At 35.2% G+C, this 26,204-nt stretch overlaps 1 protein-coding gene across 5 annotated transcripts in view; it reads left to right on the top strand.

The window, feature by feature from the left end:
- The window catches only part of MS3_00009324 (uncharacterized protein), a 60,244-nt gene extending 34,875 nt beyond the window's left edge, over positions 1–25,369 (top strand). The window contains exons 5-12 of one of the 5 annotated variants that reach the window (XM_051217678.1): positions 559–761; positions 2,345–2,422; positions 5,309–5,461; positions 7,759–8,006; positions 9,267–9,352; positions 12,634–12,660; positions 17,643–17,741; positions 24,673–25,369. In XM_051217678.1, the coding sequence (XP_051065101.1) occupies positions 559–761; positions 2,345–2,422; positions 5,309–5,461; positions 7,759–8,006; positions 9,267–9,352; positions 12,634–12,660; positions 17,643–17,719 (872 nt within the window). In that variant the 3' untranslated portion in view covers positions 17,720–17,741; positions 24,673–25,369. The remainder of the gene's footprint in view (positions 1–558; positions 762–2,344; positions 2,423–5,308; positions 5,462–7,758; positions 8,007–9,266; positions 9,353–12,633; positions 12,661–17,642; positions 17,742–24,672) is intronic. The other 4 variants (XM_051217675.1, XM_051217677.1, XM_035729592.2 and 1 more) reach the window with 4 other exon arrangements.
- Positions 25,370–26,204: the final 835 nt, after the last annotated feature.

The following is a 26,204-nucleotide window of genomic DNA, read 5'->3' as shown; positions in this document are numbered from 1 at the left end:
ATCAATAATATTTTCATAATAATCAAATGATCAATCATTTATGAAAAAATAGATAGTGTCTAGCAGGACGATACTTGCGTCCAGGATTCTACTACTAGCCACTATCCATCTTTACTTACCATGTTTGTGAATTAAGGCTAATATCGAGGCAATCCGCACAGGGTGCACACGTGCCAACAAGAGACTAATCAATTGCAGTCCTAAATAACAATGAAAAAAATACAAGTAAAACAACACCAAGCGAATTTAAACTTCACCCCACTGAACAAACAGTTGGCTATAAGGACTAAGTACCTAAGTGGATAACACGATGAAGTTTGAAGCGAACAATTCTGGGTTTCAGTCTCAGAGTGAACATCATCTCTGAGATGCAAATACATCCAGCTGATGAGTCCCAATTAGTACGGAACACACGTTCTAGATTCCACTACTAGCCATTATCCATCTTTGCTCAGAAAGCTTGTGATTTAAGGCTATATCAAGGCAATCTGTACAGGATGAATATTCTATACTGTTTTTCAATTGATCTCTCCTTTTTTTTTATTATTATTTTAATAGAAGTGAAAAGTTCATTTGGTGTATTAATTACTGAAAAAGAAATTTCATCATTTGAACGTATAGCAGCTGATTGGTTTCGACGTACAAAAACTAATTATACACCAGAATATTGGGTACCTATACAATGGGCCCAAAGATTAACATTAAAAGCATTACAAAGTGGTTATATTGATGATCCTAAAGTAGCATTTTATACTGTTGAAGTATGTTCATTATTCTATTCCATTTAAAATATTTATAAATAACTGTTAAATAGTTATAATGAGAGATGGCATTTTATGGATATTATAATAATTTAATAGTTGAATTCATGAGTTTATGTAAGGGTAAACCACCATGGTAAAACTTAGAAGTATTGGACGGCCGTTTTGTCCTATTATAGGATTCTTCAACAATACTTTACTAGAACGAAACAACAGTCCAGTGCTTCTAGGTTTTCCATAATGGTCTAGTTTCACTTGATTCATGAATCTCACTATTAAATTACTAAATATTTCTAAAATAAGTTGAAATACCAACCTGAAGATTGTTGTGACCTTAAACCAGGCTTAATATCATGTGACTTATTTGCCAATCTAAATACAACTTATTTAATCTTAGTACTGTGCCAAACCAATGATGTATCGACAAGTATGAACAGCCTAGCGTCTTTTTTGGTCCTTTTCCTCCTAGTCCTACCAGTTAAGTTCAGAACACCTATCTCAACCTATCAGGTATGAATCATATATTTCAAACATACTTGGTTTATATACCCGCCAAACAGACTACATCACACCACAAAGTAGCAAATAACATTTATACAAGATCAAGCCAAAAAGTGACTGTGAACATGGTAGACACCAGTTAATAAACTAAGTATAATTTAAGAACAGGGTTATTCAACGAGTATAATCCAGTGAAATAAATTTAGAAAGAGAAGAAAGAAAGGAACATGAAGAATTCAGAAGATTAGAATTTGCGAGAACACAAAGAGTGAATGCACCTGCGCCATTGCAAACGATTTTGAGCCATGTCATTCAAGGTCTCTTAACCATCGGTTGCTATCATCTCGCGGATCCCAACCAGGTAGTCTACACCTAACAACATGGCTCAGTCCACTTGTCAGTGACCTCATGAATTTGTACCATGTTTTGGTCTGGCCACCTCTAGTTTTCTTCCATCCTACTCCTACACCATAAAACATCGTACATCGGTGGTTGGGCATACGTAACACGTGTCCCAGCCATCTCAACTGATGAAGTTTCATTAACCCATTAATTGATTTGCCATCCTTACCTAGTACCCGTTTTCTAACAACTTGCTCGTTGGTGTCACGATATGCGAACAATGCTTCGAAGACACCTATGATAGAATACTAGTAATCTACGTATGTCTTCTACTATTACCGACCATGTTTTATAGCCATAAAGTAAGACGGAACGAACTGCTGCGCAGTAAACCCGTCATTTGGTCGGTAGACGGATATCTCGTCTACACCATAAATGACGCAAGTTAGCAAAAGCTAGTCAAGCCTTCTGTATCCCTGCTAAGATTTTATCACACACCAGACCACAAAGACTGATGAAACTCTCAAGATAAATGAAACCGTCGACACGCTCAACATTCGAACAGTAATTCATAATCCATAAAATAAATATTAATCTTAGATCATATTCTTAGTAATTAATGTCAAGTTTCATAGTTAGCATAATCACTTGCCTTTTATTAGTTATACAAGTAGTGAACAATGAATAGTATTCATTTGCGAAAATTCATCAATCTTTATCTTCTTTCTTATTTCTTATAGAATATTGGTAGAGTTAGACAAAGTATGCAGAATTTACAAGTATACAGTAGTATTATGATTCCATTAGTGTATACTCAAGTAAGTGAAACATTGACAAAAGTTTTAATTCAATTTCAAGTTATACAATAATTTGACAGAATTTACAAATGTAGAAGATCATTGAATTCAAATTCAACGACTCAACAGTATCATTTTAGAATGTGACTGACAGATAGAACGAGAAAACAAACTTGTTTTATATTATGCGAATTTAAAAGTGAATATTTCATAGGACTTGTTAAATTATTCTAAGTATATGTACTAATCCAGTGGTCTAAAACGTTCAAGCTCCAGTTGTGAGACTTGAAAGTCGTGGATTCGATTTCCAACAGGATCACAGATGTACATTATTGAGGAGTCCCATCCAGTGATCCCGGGGTTTTCAACAGTTGTCTAAAATAAATCCATGTTACAAACTATAAGATATAATTGTTAGGTAATTTTTATAATTTATGTATGAGCCAATCAGAAGCGTTTGAGGGATTTCAAGGTCACAGCGACAATTTCAGTACTAGAGGCTCATATACGATCGGTTCACAGCAAATGGTTCACAACATATGGGACTACTAAGAAATTCCTTGATTTTTGATTATGTAAATCAAATGATTTGTGGACCTTGTGCAGACTACTGTGCTGATGCTTTTTCGATGTAATATATGTTGGAGGGAGAAGTCTGCTAGAATAAGAATTTTTCGCTCGATCCAGATTGAGACTAAGGCAAATTATGGTCATTGTTGAGAACTGGCTGCAACATTTGCAGATGTTACTGAAGCTTCGACTGTTCAATGGTATGAGTATTGTAGAGATATATGCTCAGTAAGAATGACAAGCTTACACGAGTCGGTTGAAGGAGTCATGAGGACCGTTGAAACAGACGAAACAGTTGTCAGAAAAGGAAAATTCAACAAAGGATTTAGTGTTAGAGAAGACTGGGTAAGTAGCGCTTCCATAAATATACCTCACAGGTCCTTGGAACATACGACAGGTCAATTAGACGGTAATATATGCAGCCGCGTACTACAATATAAACGGATGGCTGGAGAGCGTACCGATGCCTACATAGACTTGGTTATGTGCATCATGTCGTTGTCCACAAGTAGCATTTTGTGGACCCAGAAACCGTAGTGCACAAAAGCAATATTGAAGCTACAAGGTCTAGGCTGAAAGAGGTTTTTCGACTTTATTATATCTGCAGAGGTCGACTACTATAGAACCATATGGATCAGTTCCTCTATCATATGCATTATGATTCCAGAACCGCTGAACCTCTTTCTAACCTTATAAAGTGTATTCACTCTAATTCTTTGGTTTTGTATAATACATTTTTACTCTAAACTACCAGTTTCCTGATTAGCCACTTAAGATTCGTTCGAAGGTCATTCATAAATTATAGTCTCGCCGTACTATAAAGAATATTGGCAATTATATATCATAGTTAGTCTATGAAAACACTTTTTGTACTATTCGTAACTGGTCAGCTGGATGTAACCGCGTCACATTCATTCCGGGACTTCAACCTAACACCGTTTGTTTCAAATGTTATTACATTATCCACAGAACTAATACTCTGTGCAATAGGATGATTCTTGATTGTTCGAAACTTCCCATTTGTTTGTGATCAATCACTGTTTATTTTTTCAATATATAGTTTTCAATAATGTTAATAGGAAAATCATAAATTAATTTTCTAATGAGTACTTTGACTAGATTTCTTGAATCATAAAACATCATGAATGAATTGATTTTCTATCTCGAAAATGTCTCAGTCATTCTACTCAATAATCAGGCTAATTTGAATCCATTTTACAGAAATACAGTATATAAAAGCTTAACGAATCAATAAACTATCATTCTACTCTCAATTGACAAACACTAATATATTTTCGAATTAGTCACCAAGTATATTTGTATGTTTTTCATGTAGATCATGAACCGATTGATGTTAGACCATCATTGAAAACCTGAAAGTACTGGATGGCTTTTTCATCCTAGTACGAGACTCCTTATCAATGCGTATCCACGATTCCGCCACATGGAATTCAAATCCAGATCCTTTGATCTCACACGCGAACGCTTAATCTCTAGACCACTGGGCTGGCCGGCATCCAATGGTGTTAATGTCTAACTTCAACCAATCCACGATATTACGCAATCATCTTCTCTACCCGCCCGACCGTTGTTGCTACCTTGATGTGGTGGTCGAGCTTTCCTATCGTGATGAACCAATCGAGCTATACTGGCTGGAACAACCATCCCTCAAGGTCTTACCATACCAGACAGGTCGGTTGAAGAGAGGTAAGACTAAAAGCAACAAACCCGAAATCCGAAGGCGAAGTTGTACTGCTGACTGTACAGAGGTGTGACAGCAGTAAGGTGTTTCCTTTAGACAACCAGCATGACAGTGGTGCTGCCTTCCCATAAGAAGGGATGGGGTTAGAAAAGGTCGATCATAAAAGTGCACACCCCGCTTTATCCCACAGAAACCCGTCTCCAGAGGTAAGGTCTCAACAAGTACGGAGCTAACACAAAAATCACCCATAAAAAGGTCGTGTGTGACCAACCTCAAGCAGTTGTCCCTTGGGCACTGTGGTCACGCTCTCCGGTCACTAAAACCACCTCTAATCAAATTTCCTTTTCAGGCACCTTCAAAAGAACCCTTCCACGGTGTGGACAACCGGGAAGTGATAACCACCCTCATACCTCCCACAATACTCAACACTACTGTATTCATAATCAATCTCAACTTCTCTACCCGACATGGTTCGTATGTTTCATTCATCAAACTTTATACGGTCAAATCATTGATCAGTTTATGTTGTACACCTTCAACTAGTTCCTATCATAATTCATAAATGATTGTTTAATTCATTATTTTATTCATTTATATATGATTATGTAATACATTGATGATTATTTACTTTATAGGTTGTAATTATAGCAGTTTATAGTTATTTTATGTGTCAAATATTCGCTTGTCAATTTGTTGAACATCGTAATCAAAATGGTCAACATAATGTGGATTTATATGTCCCAATTTTTAGTATATTCTCTTTCTTATTCCTTATGGGTTGGTTAAAGGTAAGAATGATTGATTTTTTTTTAGAAAAAAATTTATATGTAACCTTTAATTTGATAAATGGTTTATCCAACTATGATTAGAATACAATGAGGTTAGTGGAGATTGTAGTATATTCAAAGTTGAATTCATTGCTGAAGAGTCCAATACTAGGACGAAATTGCCGTTCAGTGCTTTCAGATTTTCAATGGTAGTCTAGTTTAAATCGACTCATGAATTCAACTGTTAAAATTATTACTATTTCCACAAACCTCTATTCTAATAATAATCATATACTCACTTGGGACTAGCTTCAAGATGGATTTCTTTGAGTTCTATTAAGAAATCATCACTAGTAGAGTAAATCTGTGTCTGTTGTGAGTCAGTTACTTACTGAAAACAACAAAAGATGGTCGCGAAACATCGTAGCTGGATTGAAATCAAATATTAACATCGTTGGTTTCTGATCCAGAGTTTTCATGCGAGACCGAATATCCTGGGTTCGAGTCCCTTTGATACGGAAACGTGAATGATCACTGCTAAGAAGTCCTATACTAGAACGAAACGGCCATCAACTTCTTCCAGATTCTCAATCGTAATCTAGCTTAGATTAACTCATGAATTCAACTATTAGTATAAAATGAACAGTTGAAAGGCAATCAGATACCACCTTCATATTCAATTGACTGAAAATAAAGTTAAAGACATGATGAAAACATGGTATTTTATTTCGGTTCAATTTTTTTAAGGTTAAATCCATTAGGAACCTTTGAAGTGAACCAGTGAAGTGGAGGCTAACTGGTAAACTTCTGTTCTATCAAATTACAATTTTTTTTAAGGATGATTTGTCGTTGAAGTATGTGCCTAATTTATAGCGTAGAATACGTTCAATGATTCAAAATAGTGTGAGTGAGCTTCTGAATTCTTGTTAACAAGCACAAAAACATCGGTTTCTTATTTCACTCCATTAAAAACCATGTCAATACTATGATATGGCGAGTAATACCTTAGTCAATTCAAATGCTGATGATATACGAAATTGATATATATTTTTCTAATGGTATGTGACATGGATTCATATCTTAACAAGGATTATAGATGCTCACTTGTATAACATGATCTCAAATGGAATGAAATGAGGATCTTTCATTTCACTACTAATCACCATCCATTTCTACTTAAGCATTCTTCTGACTTAGTATCAACTTTGATACAAACCTTAGAGGATGCATATGTGCCGAGAGAAACTGATCGATTTCAGTCGTAAACGTCACGATGGTGAGTGTGCATTGCCGAATAGTCTCACGACAGAACGAGACAGCTGTCCAGTACTTCCAGGTTTTCAATGGAGGTCTAACATCAATCAGTTCATGATCTCAATCAGAAATATAAGATTAACTATTTACAACTGCTACTAGTCTATTAATTATCGATTACGTATTAATAATTACTACTAATATTAGTGATAGCAAAATTGAGGCGGGTTAGAATCATATTAGGAAAAGGAATTGTGCAAGTCACTTTTGATTATGCAAACCAAGCCTGTTGTCCACAAGTTTCTGTCTCGTTATTCATCTGACCTAACTTTACACCATCTTTTGAAAATTATCTACGAGAATACCAGAAAATTTGTTTGGAAAAAGCATACTTTGTAGCGGTGATATAACATGCTCCACAAAAGCAAGTAAACTAATATATTTAAAGGATCTGAAACTTCGAGAACTACAACAACCATCATCAAAAAGGTACAAGTATTTATAAATAGCTGTCTACGCAAGATACTCAATATCCACTGACTGGATCCAATCAACAACATCCTACTGTGGGAGAAGACAAATCAGCTCCCAACTGAAGAGGAAATTAAGAAAAGACAATGAAAATGGATTGGATGTACATTGAGGAAATCACCAAACAACATCACGAGTCAAGCGATAACTTGAAATCCTGAAGGGATGCAAAAAAATAGAAAGGCCAAAGAACACATTACGTCGCGCAACAGAATCAGATATGAAAAGGATAAATAACAACTGGAAAGATCTGGAAAGGATTGGCCAGGACAGTGTTGGGTGGAGAGTGCTATTGTGCGGCCTACACTCCTCCACGAGGAGCAACAGGCGTAAATAAGTAAATAATATGTATATATATATATATATATATATATATATATATATATATATAGTTAGGTGAAGTACTTCCAAATCAACCATCGACTGAAGAATTCTACACGAAGCTCCACTGAATATATATATAGTCTTTCTTAAAGTTCTTGAATGTTGGTTTTTAAAAATTTCTGAGGATTTCTTTTTTCTACATTTTTCAGGTAGCTTTATGTGTTATGAATCCATTCGGTGATGATGATGAAGATTTTCAAACATCAAAAATTTTAGATTATAATTTAGATGTTAGTTATCGATCTGTATTTATGGATCCTGATGCATTTCCAGAAAATCTATCAGCTCCATCAGGAAATAAACGATCTGATGATAATGAATCAGATGATTTACAAAAATTTTTAGATCAAGTTGATCATGAAATTGAAGAAGTTAGAAATAAAGGATTATTAAATGAGTAAGTAAAATATTTATAGTTGATAATATGTTTATGATTGAAATGCCACCTCTTGAGTTATATTTCATGACCAGAGGTTATTTGATGAAATTAGGGGCGGCCAAACCAAAACATGGCACAAATCTATGAAGTCATTGACAAGTGGACTGAGCCATGTTGGTAGGTGTAGACTACCTGGTTGAGATCCGCGAGATGAAAGAAACCGATGGTTAGAGACCTTGAATGATATGGTTCAAAATCATTTGCAATGGTGTGAGTAGGTGCATTCCCTCTTTGCGTTCTCGCGAATGCTAATCTTCTAAATTCTTCATATCTCTATTTTCTCTTTCCAACATCTTCAAACCCTAATCTTTCCGATCACTGCTTATACTTTTACTACCTCTACCATTATGGGATTTGAATGAACAATTGTATCTGTGTGCTAATATGGTATGGCAACTCGAACTGATGTATGTACGTACAAAGTTCTACGTTGTTACTGGCTGACTGTTAAAAAAAGAAGTGATATTTTTGTATACTAACTGTGTTTATAAATATCAGTATGGGGTTGTGAAGATTATTGAGTTTCTGATTGAGATCATGAATGGATCAATGTTAGACCATTATTAAAAACCTGAAAGCATTGAATGACCATTTCGTCCTAGTATGGGACTCTTCAGCAGTGCGCACTCACGATCCTGCTTACGGAATTTGAACCCTGAACCTATCGGTCTCGCGCGCGAAGGCTTAACCTTTGGCCGGCATTTAATGGTGTTAATGTCTAACTTCAATCAATCCATGAAATTTTGCCACTGTCTACCATTGTCTTTAGTAAGTTACTATCTCACAACAGACCTAGTTGAACTCCACTGGTTACTGCTTTTCACTAGAACTCCAAGAAATAACTCTCGAAGTCAGTCAGTAGTAAGCATATGCTGTCTGTTGTAAGGTAGTAACTCACTGAAAACAATGGTGGTTGCGTCACTCAATTCCGTGAATTAGATGAACTTAGACATCAACACAATCGGATGCCAGACACCTCAGTGGTCTAGAGGTTAAGTGTTCTCGCGCGAGACCGAAAGTCTTAGGTTCAAATCTCGCGAGGGGGGATCATGGTTACACACTGTTGAAGAATTCCATGCTAGAACGAAACAAATGTCCAGTATTTCTAGATATTCCAGGATGGTCTAGCTTTGATTGATTCATACTTTGAAAAAAAAGCAACTCATCTATGCAGTTAGTGATGAATAAAGTTTAAAAAATAAACAAATTTCATTTCAGTGTATCTAACTTGGAAATGCATCCATCATTTTGTGAACGTGCAAGAAATTTATGTTGCTGTGAGAAAAAGAAACCACCACCACCTGGTAATTTATAAATTTTTTTGTTGTTTTTTTTTCTCTTTCTAAAAAATTCTTTTCATACTACTTATCATTCATTTTACAATTTAAGTAGTATATACTTAAAAATATAAATTCAATAAAAATTTAAATTAGCACTGATTCAAACTGTACAATTATAATTCCATCATCTTTCTATTACATAAGATGAAATATTAAATTCAGTAGTATCAACGGGATAATTCAAATAATGAATCTGGACTTAGTAACTAAGTGGATTTTGCGATGATGTCTAAAGCAGACGATAGTGGATTGGAGTCTCAGAATGAACATCAATTCTAAGATGTAAGTACATCCGTTTGACGAATTTCAAAACAGGATGGAACGAGCATACTGCATTCTACTGCTAGCCACCATCATATCTGCTTATTGTGCAATAATAAACATTCTTGTAAAATGAACCAGTGTGTTATTAATCGGAATTGGTGGGTTTTATGTTGATTATGCCTTAAGTACCAAAAAAATGTGTTATCAGTCAAGTTAAAATTGTCATACGAGTAGGGCAGCATTATTGATGGACATGGTGAATCTGATGCAGATATCAAGACAGTTCTACTATATGGAGCGGAAACTAAAGTCATCATTCAGAAGATACAAGTGTTTATTAGCAGTTGTCTACACAAAATACTTCGGATTCGTTGGCCAGACACTATCAGCAACAACCAACTATAGGAGGGAACAAACCAGATTCCAGTGGAGGAATAAATCAGGAAGGAGCGTTGGAAGTGGATAGGACACACATTGAGGAAAGCACCCAACTGCGTCACAAGACAATCCCTAACATGGAATCCTTAAAGCCTAAGGAAAAGAGGAAGACTAAAGAACACATTACGTCGAGAAATGAAGACAGACATGAGAAAAATGAACAAAAGGCGTAAGTAAGTAAGTATAAGTCGTTGAGTTCCGGTTAATCGGTTAGACAGTCTGTGTAGATGTTCAGTGCAAAACCCAAATTTGTTATTGATTTTAATTAGAAAACTACTTAAGAGTGGAAAGCATAGGACAACTATTTTTTATCATAAGACCCCTTAGTATGATACGTCTACATTATCACTAGGAGTCAAAGCCAAGACCTTCAGGCTTCATGGTGATAGTCTAACCTTTAAACTACTGAGTTGTTAACTATTAGTTTATATTCCTAACTCTGGTAAATTTGTGATAGTCCTTGATCATTATTAATTGCCATTTATCTAATATATAACAAGGCTAAGCCCTGCTGACGACAGTTCTTCACTAGAGCTCTTTGAATTACCTATACAAATTGGTCATTATTGAGCACCTTTGCGTTAATTACTGAATTTCTTATATATTTGTTACTATATATAAAAATGCGATAGTAACTCACTGAAGACAATGGTGGATGTGTCGTTAAATTTCGTGGATTGGTTGAAGTTAGACATTAACACCGTTGGATGCCAGTCTAAAGGTTAAGTGTTTGCGCGCGAAACCGATAGGTCCTGTGTTCGAATATCGCCGGGCAGGATCGTGGATGAGCACCGCTGAGTTGTGTACTGGGACGAAACGGCCGTCCAGTGTTTCCAGGCTTTCCATGGTGGTCTAGCTTCAATTAACTCATAATTTCAACTATTCAAACAGAAAAATGTCAAATAAATCTAACGAAGAAATATGATTTCATTTGAATTTTGTTACTAAGTATAAATATCCGTAAATCAATTATGAACATAACAGACATCTAGTTACCAGGTTATAATTTTAAATATCAATTTGGCAAGCCAAATTTAAAATATTTAATATAGGGAAATTTGCAGACGTAAAGGCGAGGATTGACAAAGCAAGATCCGCATTCCTACAATTGAAGAACATATGAAACTGAAGATAATTGTCAACCAATATTAAAATCACAATCTTCAATACGAACGTCAAGACAGTTAGTTCTACCGTACGGAGCTGAAACTTCGAGAACTACTACGACCGTCATCAAAATGGTACGAATATTCATAAATAACTGTCTACGCAAGATAATTAATATCCATTGATCGGATACCATCGACAACATCCTACTGTGGGAGAACACAAATCAGCTTCCAACTGAAGAGGAAATTAGGAAAAGACGTTAGAAGTGAATAGGACACACATTGAGGAAATCACCAAACTGTATCACGAGTCAAGCACTAACTTGGAATCATGAAGGGATGCAAAAAATAGAAAGGTCAAAGAGCACATTACGTGGGGAAATTGAAGTAGATATGAATAGGATGAATAACAACTGGAAGGAGCTGGGAAGGATTTCCCAGGACAGTGTTGGATGGAGAGTTCTGGTGTGTGTCCTGTGCTACTCTATGAGGAGTAACAGGAATACATGTGTAAGTTAGTAATAGAGAGATTCACAAACGTTGAAAGAATTTCAGACTTCAAATCATGCACTGACTTTATCTTGATCACCATTGAAAATTAAGAAGCACTGGACGATCGTTTCATCTTCGTGTGCATCCACAGCTTTGCATGTGAGAAATCAACTTATAACGTTTGATCTTGCATGTTATGATTTATCTAGGTGTATTAGATGTCATAGTCATGTTGGAATCTGTAAATATTCTTATTTGTCGTCATCCTCTGTTGATAAATGTCTTTTAATACATACGGATGTTGTTTATTAGTGTAGAGTGGTCGAGTTTCAAATATGGGTTACCTTCTTAATAATCAAGTGTAATACACTAAACAATTGATAAAGACAAGCGTCACTGGTTATTAGTATTTTCCAAACAAGAGAACTTACCTAGTAGATAACGCTCTGATATTTCAAGATAAGAATGTAGTGAATAAATGATAAATATCTTACCTGCAAGTTTAGGGACTTAAATACACTTACCTTCTAGGTTTTACTACAAGGTAACTCTAAACATATCATTTGCCTTTCAATAAAAAACTAATGACATCATAGACATAGACTCTAAAAGGCCTAAACAAACATATTTTCATGGACTGAACCTAGACATTCACAATATTTTTGTACCGCCTCTGTGGTCTAGAAGTTAATTATTGACAAGTGAGACCAAGGGGGCATAGGTTCCATTACCACTTATGAGGTTAATAAATAAATACCGCTGAGGTGTCTTATACTACAATGAAATGGTTCCTAAGTACTTACAGATTTTCAAAGTTTGTCAAACTTAGATCGATTCTTGATTTTATTGAAAACAATAATTGGGTTTTTTTTATTACTCTTTATATTGGTCACCATTTGTCTATTCTTTTCAAACTCTACAATCTCTCTCAAATCACTTTAGCAATTATGGTTACAAACGTAGATTACGGTGAGTATCAACCGATATATAAACATATATATTTATCATTTAAATTTATTTATTCAATGCATAAAATAAGTTGAACAGAAACTCATTTATTGAACATTTTCAAACTTGGTCGATAGGATTCGATCTGCACTAAGAAGAACTGGACACATATAACATTGATTATCACCCAGTGATTAATCAATTGTGAATACATCTCAGTCTGACAGAAGGTCAGTCGCTGCCCTGATATCCCAGTGGTAACGTCTCTGACTGTGAAGCTGGGTGATACGGGATCGAATCCATCAGGGAGCATCAGTTCCCTCAAGACTAAAGGTACACTTTGCCGATGAGTGCCGAATAGCACGAAACCTAGATCCAAGACTTCATGTTGACTACCTCCAACCAAAAAACATTAGGTCTATCAACTTGTAATTAGTTATTCATTAGAATAATGGAAACAAAATGAGAATATTATATGCCACATTAAATTTGACGATAAATCCAGTTTTTGATGGAATACATTCTAAATAATCTGATTATTTCTAAGAAAGACTAAAAGTGTGTTATAACGGACGATTTTCTTTGTTTACAAGAATAGAACGTTAATTTACCTGAGACGAATATCTGCACTGAATACACTTCCAGTGTCTATTCTATAGAACTACAATATAACTCATATTAAGAACATGTGACGAGCCTGACTAGAATGTCAGTATATTACCACTTCAAATACCGACACTATTAGTCTGACTAAGTGAACAAGCGCTGGCGCACGAGACTGGTAAGTCTTGGGTTTGAATCCAGCAAGACGGGGTCGTTGATAAACACTTCTGAGGAGCCCTACAATGGGACGAAACGGCCGTTCAGTGCTTCCAGGCTTTCTACGATGATCTAATTTCAATTGACTCATGATCTCAACTATTGAAATTACTACAATCTCCACAAAACCCCTTCTGATAATAATAATAATAAAAGGCATCAGTTACACTTGTTGTCATTAATAAAAGAAAGTTGTAAGTCAGATTTTCTGATTAAACTGCTCCCTTATTATTACAACAACAAAACTATGTATAGAATAGGATAACCCAGTGGTATGATGATTTCAACAGAGAAATCAATATATTCTCTACTTAACAGTCAAATCAAGCAACAACATAAAAAGATAACATTGACTGAATGTGATTATTAATTTATTCGATTTTCATTACTTTCTTTTCATTTACATACTACCTATCATTCTCAAACAGCATGAATGGAACATTGAAGTAGGTCTCCCGACTCTAATGGAAGTTCAAAAAACTATAGCTAGTCTGAAACGATGAAGAACATCTGATTCAGATGGATTGGCCCCAAAAGTCTTTAAGGATGATGGTCTAGTTTTAGTGATTAGGTTAACTTATATTTTAGCTAAAATTTGGGAGTTCGACGTAATGGCAGCAATACCTAATTGTCCCAATATATAAGAATGGGTCAAAATCATTTTGTGATAACCATAGAGGTATTAGTTTGACCAACATAGCATCTAAAATACTAGCCTCAATAATTATTAGGCGCCTAACAAAGACTCATGAACTGCAAACATGAGGAAATCAGGCTGGTTTCAGACCTGATCGTGGCTGCGTTGACCACATATTCACTATTCGTCAGATTCTACAACACAGACATGCTTATCGGCGTCCGACAATAGTGGTCCTTCTTGACTTAAAAGCAGCATTTGACTCTGTAGACCGAGAGGTTCTGTGACAGTGTCTGTCATTGAAAGGTGTACCTCAGAAGAACATAAACCTTGTTAGGGCTTTTTACTCGAACACTACTAATCGAGTGAGAGCTTATGGCGAATTATCATCTGATTTTGCAAGCGGTGTTCATCAAGGCTCTCCATTATATCCATTTTTGTTCAACTTCATCAAAGACCTACTTCTGAAAATAACGTTTTCGTCGTCTGGATTTTCAGGAATTGATCTCCTACCAGGAGGTCTACATATTGACCTTGAATATGCAGATCGAATATTCCTGTTTGGTGAAGATGCTGATAAAATCCGGAGTCTTTTGGTAGCACTGAGCAACAATGCCAAGATGTTTGAGATGCACTTCTCTCCCTCTAAATGCACATTGTTACTAAAGGACTGGCCTGAGTCAACACCTGAACTAAGGATAAGGAATAAAGTAGTGGAACCTGTCGATATATTCACTTATCTTGGAATTCTGATCACCCCAAATGGGTTGGTGTCTGACGAAATCTCTGTACGGACTCAAAAAGCTCGTCTGACTTTCACCAAGTTACATGACCTGTGGCAAAGGCCAGATATCCGTCTATCATTTAAAGGGCGAGTGTACTGCTTGACAGTTTTTTTGTTCTACTTCACGGCTGCGAAATGTGGCGATTAAGAGTAGAAGATACTTGTAACCCACTAGTATTTGACCACAGATGTCTTGGAAATATTGCTCGTATCTGCGGCGATCACCGAGTAAGTAATAGTGAGATTAGACGCAGGGTACTAGGAAATGATAGTAAATCAGTTGATGAGGTTGTGAATCTTCATCGACTAAGATGGTTGGGTCATGTTTTTGTGTTCCTGAACACCGATCACCACGACGTGCAATGCTGACCAGTGTTGAGGATGGTTGGAAGAAAGTTAGGGGCGGTCAAACCAAAATGTGACAGCAGTGCTTGAATTCACTAACTTCTAGTCTGAGCCATGTTGGGAGATGCAGACTACTTGGTTGGGGTCCGCGTGACAATCGTAACCAATGGTTGAATTAACTACTTCTATGATTTCGGTGTTCATCTTATTGTGCTAATGAGGTATGGCATCATAGACCTATGTGTATATATGCCTTGTCCTACATTGTAGCTTATTGACTAACTTCACTTACATATATATACAAGAGAACAAAGAATCTATTGTATTCTTCAAATATTATCTTTCTTAATTTGTTTTAATTTATAAAAAGGAATCAAAGTATACTTTCCAATAGGTTCGAACTGTTTTCCAATGTAAAAGTACCTTTGATATGGTATTCAACACTGTACACACAGAGAGTTATTCAGACATCTGACTAAGTATATATTCACATCTTTTACATCCAACATATTTATTTCCATACTGAGAAAATATTATTTATTAGGGAAGAATTCAAAATATTTTGTTATATCATCGTCAACTTGTTCATCTAAGTAGACTTAAGCTGTATTTTCTTTATAATTTAATTCATGAATCAATTTAAAGCAAGATCACTATGAAAAACCTGGAAGCACTGTGAGATAGTAACTTACTAAAGACAATAGTAGATGGTGATGCAATTTCATCAATTGATTGAAGGGCGAGACTCTAATTTATGGACGAACCTTGAACGAACCTCGACAATTATTAGCCAATCAGAAGACAGTCAGTATAAAGTAAAAATATATTATAAGGAACTAATGAATTACAGTGGATATTCTTCTTTGACGTGATTTAAAAACTTGTTAAGGTTTGATAAAGGTTCAGATGTTCTGAAATCATAATGAATACGATATAGGAACTCGTCCATATGGCTCCGTAATAGTCGTCCTCTAGAGCCGTGGTACGGTCTTAAAAATTCCTTCAGTCTGGACCACAAAGCTTTAATATTATTAGTATAAACGCCGGTTGTAGGGTCGACGAAATGGAGCTTGTGCACTACGACATGATGCACATACCGAAGTCTATGTAGGCATCTATAAGCTCTCTAATCATCCGTATATACTGTAATGCCCGGCTGCACGTATTCCTGTATAATTGGTATTACTGTGCTTGCTTGCCGGTTTCTGACCCTCTGAAAATGCCCCTTCTGTTTTGATCGATCATAAATTTCAAGTACCTGTCAAGTATATTTACGGAAGTGCTACTTAGCAAATCTTCCTTGATACTACGTCCCCTGTTGTATTTTCGCTTTCTCACTACTGTTTAATCTATTTCCACAATACTTCCTACTCCTCCGAATGATTGGTGTAGACGTGTCATTTTAATTGCACATATGTCCTCCAACATGAAGAACAATGGAATACAATCTCATCACAGTAGTCTGCACACTTTACTGCAGTCACTTGATAACCACAGTCACATGTACAAGAACTTCTTAGTAATCTCATCTCTTGTAGCCTCTCAATAATCACCTCTTCACTAAAATCCGCTGTAAACCGATCGTATGTGAGCATCAGGTGTTGAACTTGGCTCCGTGACCTTGAAATTACTCGAACACTTCTGATTGGATCGTCCATAAATTACAGTCTCGCCATCGAAGGTCCTTGATACAAATCGCATGTAAGGAATTGTAAATGTATATCTCTCAGCAGTCCTATACTAGGACAAAACGGCTATCTAGTACTTTCAAGTTTTTCATGGTGATCTAGATTTAATTAACCCATGAATTCAACTATTCAAATTACTAAAATCTCCACAAGACTCCCATTTGATATTAAACTGCATTGTTATAAGAAAGGCTTGAATTAAATTGATTCATACTGCTAGGGTTGAAGCTATCACGAGTTCACTTAATCTGAGAACGAGAAACATGACTCAATGACCAAAGACCAATAAGCTAGCTATTGATGAGTCACAGCCCCGCTAACTAGAAGGAAGTATATTCTGGAAACAGCCAGAAACGAGCGATAACAACAAACACATTTCAAAACGTATATATATATAGTAAAAAACCGCCCTTGGGAAAAGTTACCCAATAGCATACTAAAAGACACAACAGACCAATAGCATTTAAGATATTTCCCAGTGAGAAATACGACATGAAGGTGACAAAAGCGCCTTTGGCGCGAAAACAAAGAAATTCAAATTTTCTAAATAAAATTACAAAATTAGATCCTTTCCCAAGTGAGCTCTGAGGATCTAACGTCTCCAACACATACAATAGAATACTATTTACATCCTACATAATAGGTAGATATTACATAATAATACATATATATATATATATATATATATATATATATATATATACATTACTCTATTTAATATTATTTTCAGAAAGATATTATGACATACCAATGAAACCAAGTCATCTCCATCCAAGTGTTAAAAAATGGACATGGCTTAGAAGTTAATTAATACTATTTTCTTTCTAAAGTAAATCATTCATCTAAATAACTTTCTTTCTTTATTCTACTTATCATTGAGTTAATAACAACTACTCAATACTTCCAAGTTTTCTATTGGTTATGTTCAGTTTGAATGAATTCTTGAATTCAACTATCAACTAACTTTATTGATTAACTAACTAAATGAATAATTATTTTCAGATGGGTTTTTTTGGATATTATTAGTAATTTCAATGGTTAAGATCATGAGTCCGTTGAAGCTAGACCATCATGGAAAACCTGAGTGCACTGGATGGCCGTTTCGTTCTGTTGTGGGACTCTTCAGCATATGCTCACTAATGACTGGCTTCAAGAAGTATATCCTGGAGTTCTAGTGAGAAGTAGTGACCAATGGAGTTCAACCAGGTCTGTTGTGAGATAGTAACTCATTAATGACAATGGTGGGTGTGTCGCTCAATTTCGTGGATTAGTTGAAGTTGGATATTAATACCGTTGGATGCCAGTCAGCTCAGTGGTTTAGTGGTTAAGTGCTCGCGCGCGAGACTGTTAAGTCCTGGGTTCTAATCTTTGCAGGAGGCAAAGTCGTGGATCTGCACTGCTGAGGAGTCCCACAATAGGACGAAACGGCCGTTCAGTCCTTTCAGGTTTTCCATGGTGATCTAGCTTCAACGGACTCATGATCTTAATCAATTGGGATAATTATTTGTCATTTTATTTAATCAATTTAACTAATTGTTCTAACCAAATTGTTTACAATGTATTGTTTTAATCAATCAGTCTTTTAGTTACAATGTAAGATCAGGCAACTAGATACATTGATCCATATTGTCATACCTTATTAGTACAACAAGATGAATATCAAATTCATAGAAGTAGTCATTTCAATGGTACTAATGTTTAAAGAAAGAATTAGTGAGTAGAAAGTATGATATAAAATAACTTTTAATCTCATGATTTAAAGGAAGACAAAGAGTATATAAATTTACACCATTGTAATTGGTTCTGAACCGTGTCAGACAAAGTCCCTTACTGAATAAACAAAAACTCGATTTTAAATCATTGAACAATTCAATCATGAAAATTAATGACAACACTATCAATCTAACAATTATCCACATTCATTGTTTAAGAATTTTTTATTAATAATTGAGATCATGACAATTGTTTCGTCCTATTATGGGACTCTTCAGTAGTGAGCATCCATGTTCAATGTTTTCAGGTTTTCTATGGTGGTTTACATTTAACTGACTCATTATTTCAAGTAATATAATCACTATGATATTCACAAAATCACTTTTGATACTAATCATTTTGAATCAAATCTGATCAAGTATCAATTATGAGTTGAATAATCCAAATTGTAATGTATATGATAGTTGGTTTAAATGATATAGATAGCAATAGGATCCAGAACACTTGTTTCCTTCTATATCAGATACATCATCTGGATGTACTCGTGTCCCGGAATTGATATTCACCCCGGAATTGGAATTAATTACCTCTCACTCAAAATTTATCCAAATAACAAGTTCCAAATAAGACGAAACAACCATCCTAGATTTCATTACTAGTCATTATCCATCTCTACTTAAACATCTTTCTGACTTATTTGCAATATTGAAGCAATCCTTATAGGATGCACATGTGCCAAAAGAGACTGATCGATTACAGTTGTAAACGTCCATGAGAACATTCAAACAACTAATATATATATATATATATATATATATATATATATATATATATATATATATATATTAATTACTAGAAAATATTAATATACTTCTAACGTAAGATATGTCGGTGCCCTATGCTCCTCCACGAGGAGTAACAGGCGTAAGTTAGTAAGTAAGATATAAGCATAATTTGTAAGTGTATACTATTGTTCCATTGTCTAGATGAATGTTTATTGCAAAAACTTATAAATTATGACAACTCTAACAGGTTTTATCGAATGATATTAGATGATCGATTCGATTTCAACAAAAGTCTGATAAACACACAAAATGATTTTTATATTAAGAATGAAGATTTGTGGAGATTTTATCAATTTTCATATTTAAATTCATGAGTCGATGTAAGATAGATCACCGTAGAAAACCTGAAGGCACTGGACGGCCGTTTCGTCCTTGTATTGGACTCCTTAGCAGTCCTCATCCACGATCCTGTATACGGGACTGGAATCCAGGACCTCCGATCACTCTTGCGAATACTTAACCTCTAGACCACTGAGCCGTATTTAAACATTAACACCTTTGGATACCGGCTCAGTCGTCTAAAGGATAAGTGTTCGTGATTGTCACCGAAGTTTCTAACCTTGACTGTCAAGTACAGGATCATGGATGCACACTAGCGAGGAGTCTCATTCTATGATGTATTGACCGTCCAGTGCCTTCAAATGTTTATCCTCTTTCCAAATTGAAATTTCCAGCCTTGTCTATCAACACACCTCTAATACTTTTTATATTGAAGTCTTTTTATTGTGACATCATCATTCTTACTAACAGGGTACATTGTGTTTTGAATAATTTGAGCTAACAATTAGTTTAACTTAAACTAAAAATATTAATAATTAGTTGCTACTTGTTTATTTTAAGTTTTACTATATTGATCAGGTTATTTCATTGGTGTTAGTTTACTTAATATAAGATCTGTGGTGTTAAATGAGTTACGTAATTTTTGTTTTGTTTTTTTGTTTGTTTGTTTTTCTGCAAAACTAATAATTCACCTTAACAATGCACATTAACAACTTAGATCTAACCTTTACGTCCGCCACGTGGAGTTCGAACCTAGGGACTTCAGTCTCATGTGCGAACGCTTAACCTGTCGACTATTGAGCTTGCTGACATCCAACAGTGTCAAAGTTTAATCAATTCATAAAATTGTGCGACCATCTTTCATTGTACTGAGGTAGATACCTCTTCTCTATCCGACACGAATTAACTCCATTCATTTCATCATTTCGTATTTTCAGTTATTTAGTAACCAAGTGTGATCATTATTTAATGATATAGGAAATTGTTTATTTCATGCATTAGTTAACTGGTTTAATAGGTCATGGCTTCTTACTAGAGCTTCAGTTGTTCGTTCATCTTATTCAGCTGGACTCAGTTCATAATAAAACGCTAAATTCAATTATGATTCAGTTGATGATGCTTCATTACAGATGATAAGAAAGTAGTTGTTTTGACATTTGATGAAGATTCTATTTAATCATTCAATCTATTCAATTTCTGTGTGTTTGTATTGAGAGTAGAATGTTTATCTAAGAGCAAAATTTCAGATTCTACATTGTAGTTATAAAATTATGGTGTCGAACAAACTCAAACGTTCGCATGGTTGAAGTTAGATATCAACACCATAGGATGCCGGCCGGCTCAGTGGTCTAAAGGTTAGGGGTTCACGCGCGAGACTAACAGGTCCTGGGTTTGAGTCCCGAGGGCGGGATGGTGGATGCGCACTGCTGAGTAGTCCCATACTAGAATGAAACGGCTGCCCAGTGATCCCAGGTTTCCTATGGTGGTCTAGCTCCAATTGGCTCACGAATTCAATTATTAAGTTAGGGATAAATTATGAGGTATGATTAGTAACAGTTGAAGTTTCATATCACGGTCAACCAATGAAAACTAGGTACGACTGACTAACTCTTTGGTCCTGGCATGTATCCTTCAACACTGCTCATCCACAACCTCAGGAGAGACAGAACCGTTGAGTTTTAAGCCTTATGGGTAACATTCAATCTTTAGATTACTGAGTCAGATTCTCTCAGAGCTCTGAAAATCAGCTATCCATGTTAGCCGGTAAAATTTCAAACTCAATCACTTCCATAACACTGAAATATCAATGCTAAGTCTTTTACTTTGCTTAAATCTAGGAATGTGAATTATCTTGATATTTGTCAAATTACATATATCTTCATTATGTCCAGTTATTTGTTCACAATTATTAGTTACTAAGTTATTTACTCAAATGCTGGATTGATGGGATACTAAATTTCCGTGCGGAATGGATTGAATAATCAGTAAACCTGTCTCATATGAACCGATTAAGGAGTTTATTGGTTTGTGGATTATTTAGGGTTATACAATATCGTGGATTGATTGTAGCTGGACACCACTGTGTCATCCAGTGGTCCAAACGTTAGGCATTCTCCAGCGAGATCAAAGGTCTTGGGTTAGATTCCCAGCTCTGGGTTCTTGAACGCACTGCTAATGAGTCCCATACTATGATGAAACGACCTTCCAGCCCTTCCGTTTTTCCAATAATGGTCCAGCTACAATCACTTTGTGATTTAAACTGTGAAACTTCTACAGTTCCCACAAATCTCCTATAAGTATGTGTACTGTCGATTTATATGTGCAATAAAAATGACCAGCTTGATTCATTAACTTGTAGGAATCGGCAGAATCGTAGAAATTGACTAAATAATCATTAAAAAACACGAATTCACTAAAGAAAGTGTTAAAGACGACGGCACGAGTAGCACTTAATTAGGTGTACTTAACAGGTCTTTGGTATATATGATATATAATCTCAAAGGGAACACTTCTAGCGCGTGAGAAATCGACAGCCCACAACGATAATACCAATTATACGAAAGTATGTGTAACCGAGTACCACAATATAAACCGATGACTGGAGAGCATATTGATGCCTATCTAGACTTAGTTACGAGCACAGTATCGTCGTTCACGGGCGACATTTTGTAGATCCCAGCATGGGAATACACATCAATTATATAGAAGCAATATGGTAGAGGCTAAGAGAATTTTCACGACCTTATCATAACTTCAGAGGTCGGCGATGGAGTCATATAGATGAGTTCCTGTACCGTATGCATTACGATTTCAGAACTTCAGAGCCTCTTTCTAACCTTGAAAAGTTTTATGACCATGTTAAAGAAGGATGTCCACTCTAAATTTTTTTGTTTGTATAATATATTCTTACTTTATACTGACTACATTTCTAATTAGCTGAAAGTTCCCAAGGTCACTTAGGGTTGTCCATAAATTATAGTCTCACCCTTTTCTCTCGTTTAATTGATTGATCACTGACTATGTTCGTTTAAGTCGTTTAGCGCTGAGTGAATTTTATCGACCAACCTTCAGCGTGACTACTATGTTCAGCGACTTGACACCGTGTGCACTTTATTGAGATGTAAGATATTTATTTTCTATTTATTTAAACACATAAACATTGGTACAATGAGGCATCAAATAGATATGCGCCACATAAATCACTCAATTTACGTGACAGTTGGGATACTACCCGGGTGCTTAAACAGATGGTTTTCTTAGGGGGCCAAACCCGTAGCCCTCGACCTAAAGGTTTGACCGACAAGGCAGTGGAGCGACGACAGGAGATGCAGTTCCATGGTAGCTGGTGACCAACAATCGGTTCATACGCCATTTGTTTCCTTAGGATCCTGGGGCCTATGTGAGCCACTGGTTTGTAATCAGAGTTTCCCAACTCCGTACCCACCAAGGATACAGGTGTACAAGGAAATTCGAACCTAGGTTTCTTGATTCTCAGCACCTGTTGGCAAATTACAACTGTAATGCTAAAAGAACTGATATCCCCAGAACAATTGATTACGCGTTACACAAATTTATAGTCTGAGACGTCATCATTAAGGTAATTTCTCACCTATATTCAAAGATAGTATATTTAGTAATGTTAGACTAATGTTAGGAAGGGACAATAATGGGGCGGATTTCCATGCATATAGCATGTAATTCTCTTTAAACCTAGCACACAACAATAGCATCATGCACTGTTCCATCAACCTTAGCAGATATATCCATCTGACTAGCCTGAAGTAGGATGAAATACACTGGAAATGGTATTGTTACATAAACTGTTATCTTTCTAATTTTTCTGATTAATTAGGCTTAGGGATGATCATTGTAGAAGATCCAGTGGATAGACATAACTATCTTTGAAAAATGCATTTGACATAATACATTTCATACAAACTACATTATTGAAGATGACTGAATAATAATTAGTTTATGCTGGGTTGAACGAGGAAAGTTACCAATCAACTATTAGTGGTATTATATTTATCTTTCCCTGATTACACTGGATCACGTGCCTTGGCAGCATCATCAATGAACAAAGAGGATCTGATGAAGATGTGAAAGCAAAGATTAGCAAATTAACGGCATCATCCTTACAACTGAATAATATATGGAACTCAAACTAATTGTCAACCAATATCAAAGTCACAATCTTCAATACAAACGTCAAGACACACCTACTATACAGAGCTGAAACTAAGAGAACTACTACAACCATCATCAAAAAGATACGAATATTCATAAATAGATGTCTACACAAGATACTCAATATCCGTTAGCCGGATACCATCAACAACACCCTACTGTGGAAAAAGACAAATCAGCTTCCAGCTGAAGAGGAAATTAGGAAAAGACGTTGGAAGTGAATAGGATATACATTGAGGAAATCATCAAACTGTATCACGAGACAAGCACTAACTTGGAATCATGAAGGGAAGTGGAAAAGAGGAATGCCGAAGAACACATTACGTTGGGAATTCGAAGCAGATTCGAAAAAGATCAATAACAACTGGAAATAGCTGGAAAAGATCGCCCGGCACAGGTTGGGATTGAGAGTGCTGGTGGATGGTCTATGCTCCTCCATGGGGGGTTAAAGTTGTAAGTATTATTGAAGTTTAAGTAAACGAACAAGTATATTATTACTATAGAACTAAAACAAAATAAAACTTTTACATCGGTAAGTAGGAATGTGATCAATGGTAATGACAACGTTACAAAACAAGTGACATTATACATTCTCTAAGAGAATAAAAAGCATTTGATAATATTATAGTGAGTTTACTACACACCCTTTGAAATTTGATTATTTGTAATATTTACACACACGTTATAAACTACGTTCTCTGAATTCATACGGCTTATTCTTTAAATTTATTACAGCTAAACTCAATTCACATTTCAATTTACAAAAACCAAAATTCAAAAAATTTAATACAGAACAAATATAACATAAATATGTATAACCTAATGCTAAATATTTGCTTTATTTTTTTAGACTACTTATATTCTTATTCAGTAGTCTGCTATGATAAACAACATTTTATTTTGAAAAGCTTTCATATCTACTTTCTTAATTAATATTTATTTATACATATCAAATCGAACTGGATCTAACTAATTCAACTAGATTCCTTTCTAATATAACAATGTTTATCACTAATTGAATTCATCAAAGATAATGAAATGATCATTCACTAATGATGATTATGTAGTGATGAAATGAAAATACTAAGAACAAAACATTCTTTGAAACATTCCATGATTTATTGATAATCAATATTGATTGATCTCTAATCAATTGATTTTATTACAGAGATGATCATTATTTTTTTCCCATAACAATAATGAGATTCATCTAAATAATCATGTTCAGTATCAATACACATTAATAATAGTAATAATAATAGTAATAACCAGTTCCTAATGTATATTAAATGGTGATATTTTATGTATGTGATAAACATACTACTTATTTCATTGTATTCAATTGTTATTTGATCAATGTAATTTCAATACTTCATATGTATGATTCCGTTGTGAGTTTGTTTATTCTAATTCAATGAAATTAGTACCAGAAGGAGGTTTTTCTTTATGAAGATTGTATTCATTTTAATAGTTGAAATTATGAATTCATTGAAGCTAGATTATGATGGAAAACATAGAAGTATTGGAATTCAATTGGATCTGTTGTAAGATAATAATTCACTGTAGACTAGAACTCTAAAAAATCATCTCTTGAAATCAGTTACTAGTGAGTATATTCTATCTGGTGAAAGATAGTAACTCATTGATGACAATGGTAGATGTGTCGTTCAATTTCGTGGATTAGCTGAAGTTAGACAATATTACCGTTGGATGCCAGCCAGCTCATTGGCCTATAAGTTAAGTGTTCTCACGTGAGACCGAAAGTCTTGAGTTCTGTTATATCCTAGCAAAGATTAAATTACGAGTAACTTCTGAGACCTATTGATGGACTAATATTATCTGTATATTCTTATGGTATAACTATTCTGTAATTAGATTGTATATACCTATATTTCCCTTATTATAAGCTTCATTTTGACCTATAGATTATTATTGTACGACTTACTGTTCATAAGTTATACTCAGTTTATTAATTACTATCTCCCACGTTCACAGACACTTTTTGGCTTATTTGTGTATGAATGTTACTTCTTATTTTATGGTGCGTTGCGGTCTGTTTGCTTGATATATAAACCCAGTATGTCTAAAATAAATGATTCGCATAGTGGAGGCTGTTATTGACATTCTGGACTCAGCTAGATGGGTTAGACGATCAACGCACCAATAAGACGGTAGGCTGATCAGACTGGTTCGACGTCATTGGTTTGGTACAGTACAAGAGTGAATAAGTCGTATTTTGATTGGCGAATAGATTACGTGATAACTAG

The sequence above is a fragment of the Schistosoma haematobium genome, chromosome 5, assembly GCF_000699445.3.
Source record: "Schistosoma haematobium chromosome 5, whole genome shotgun sequence".
Taxonomy (NCBI): domain Eukaryota; kingdom Metazoa; phylum Platyhelminthes; class Trematoda; order Strigeidida; family Schistosomatidae; genus Schistosoma; species Schistosoma haematobium.
This window is presented reverse-complemented; position numbering and strand designations above follow the sequence as displayed.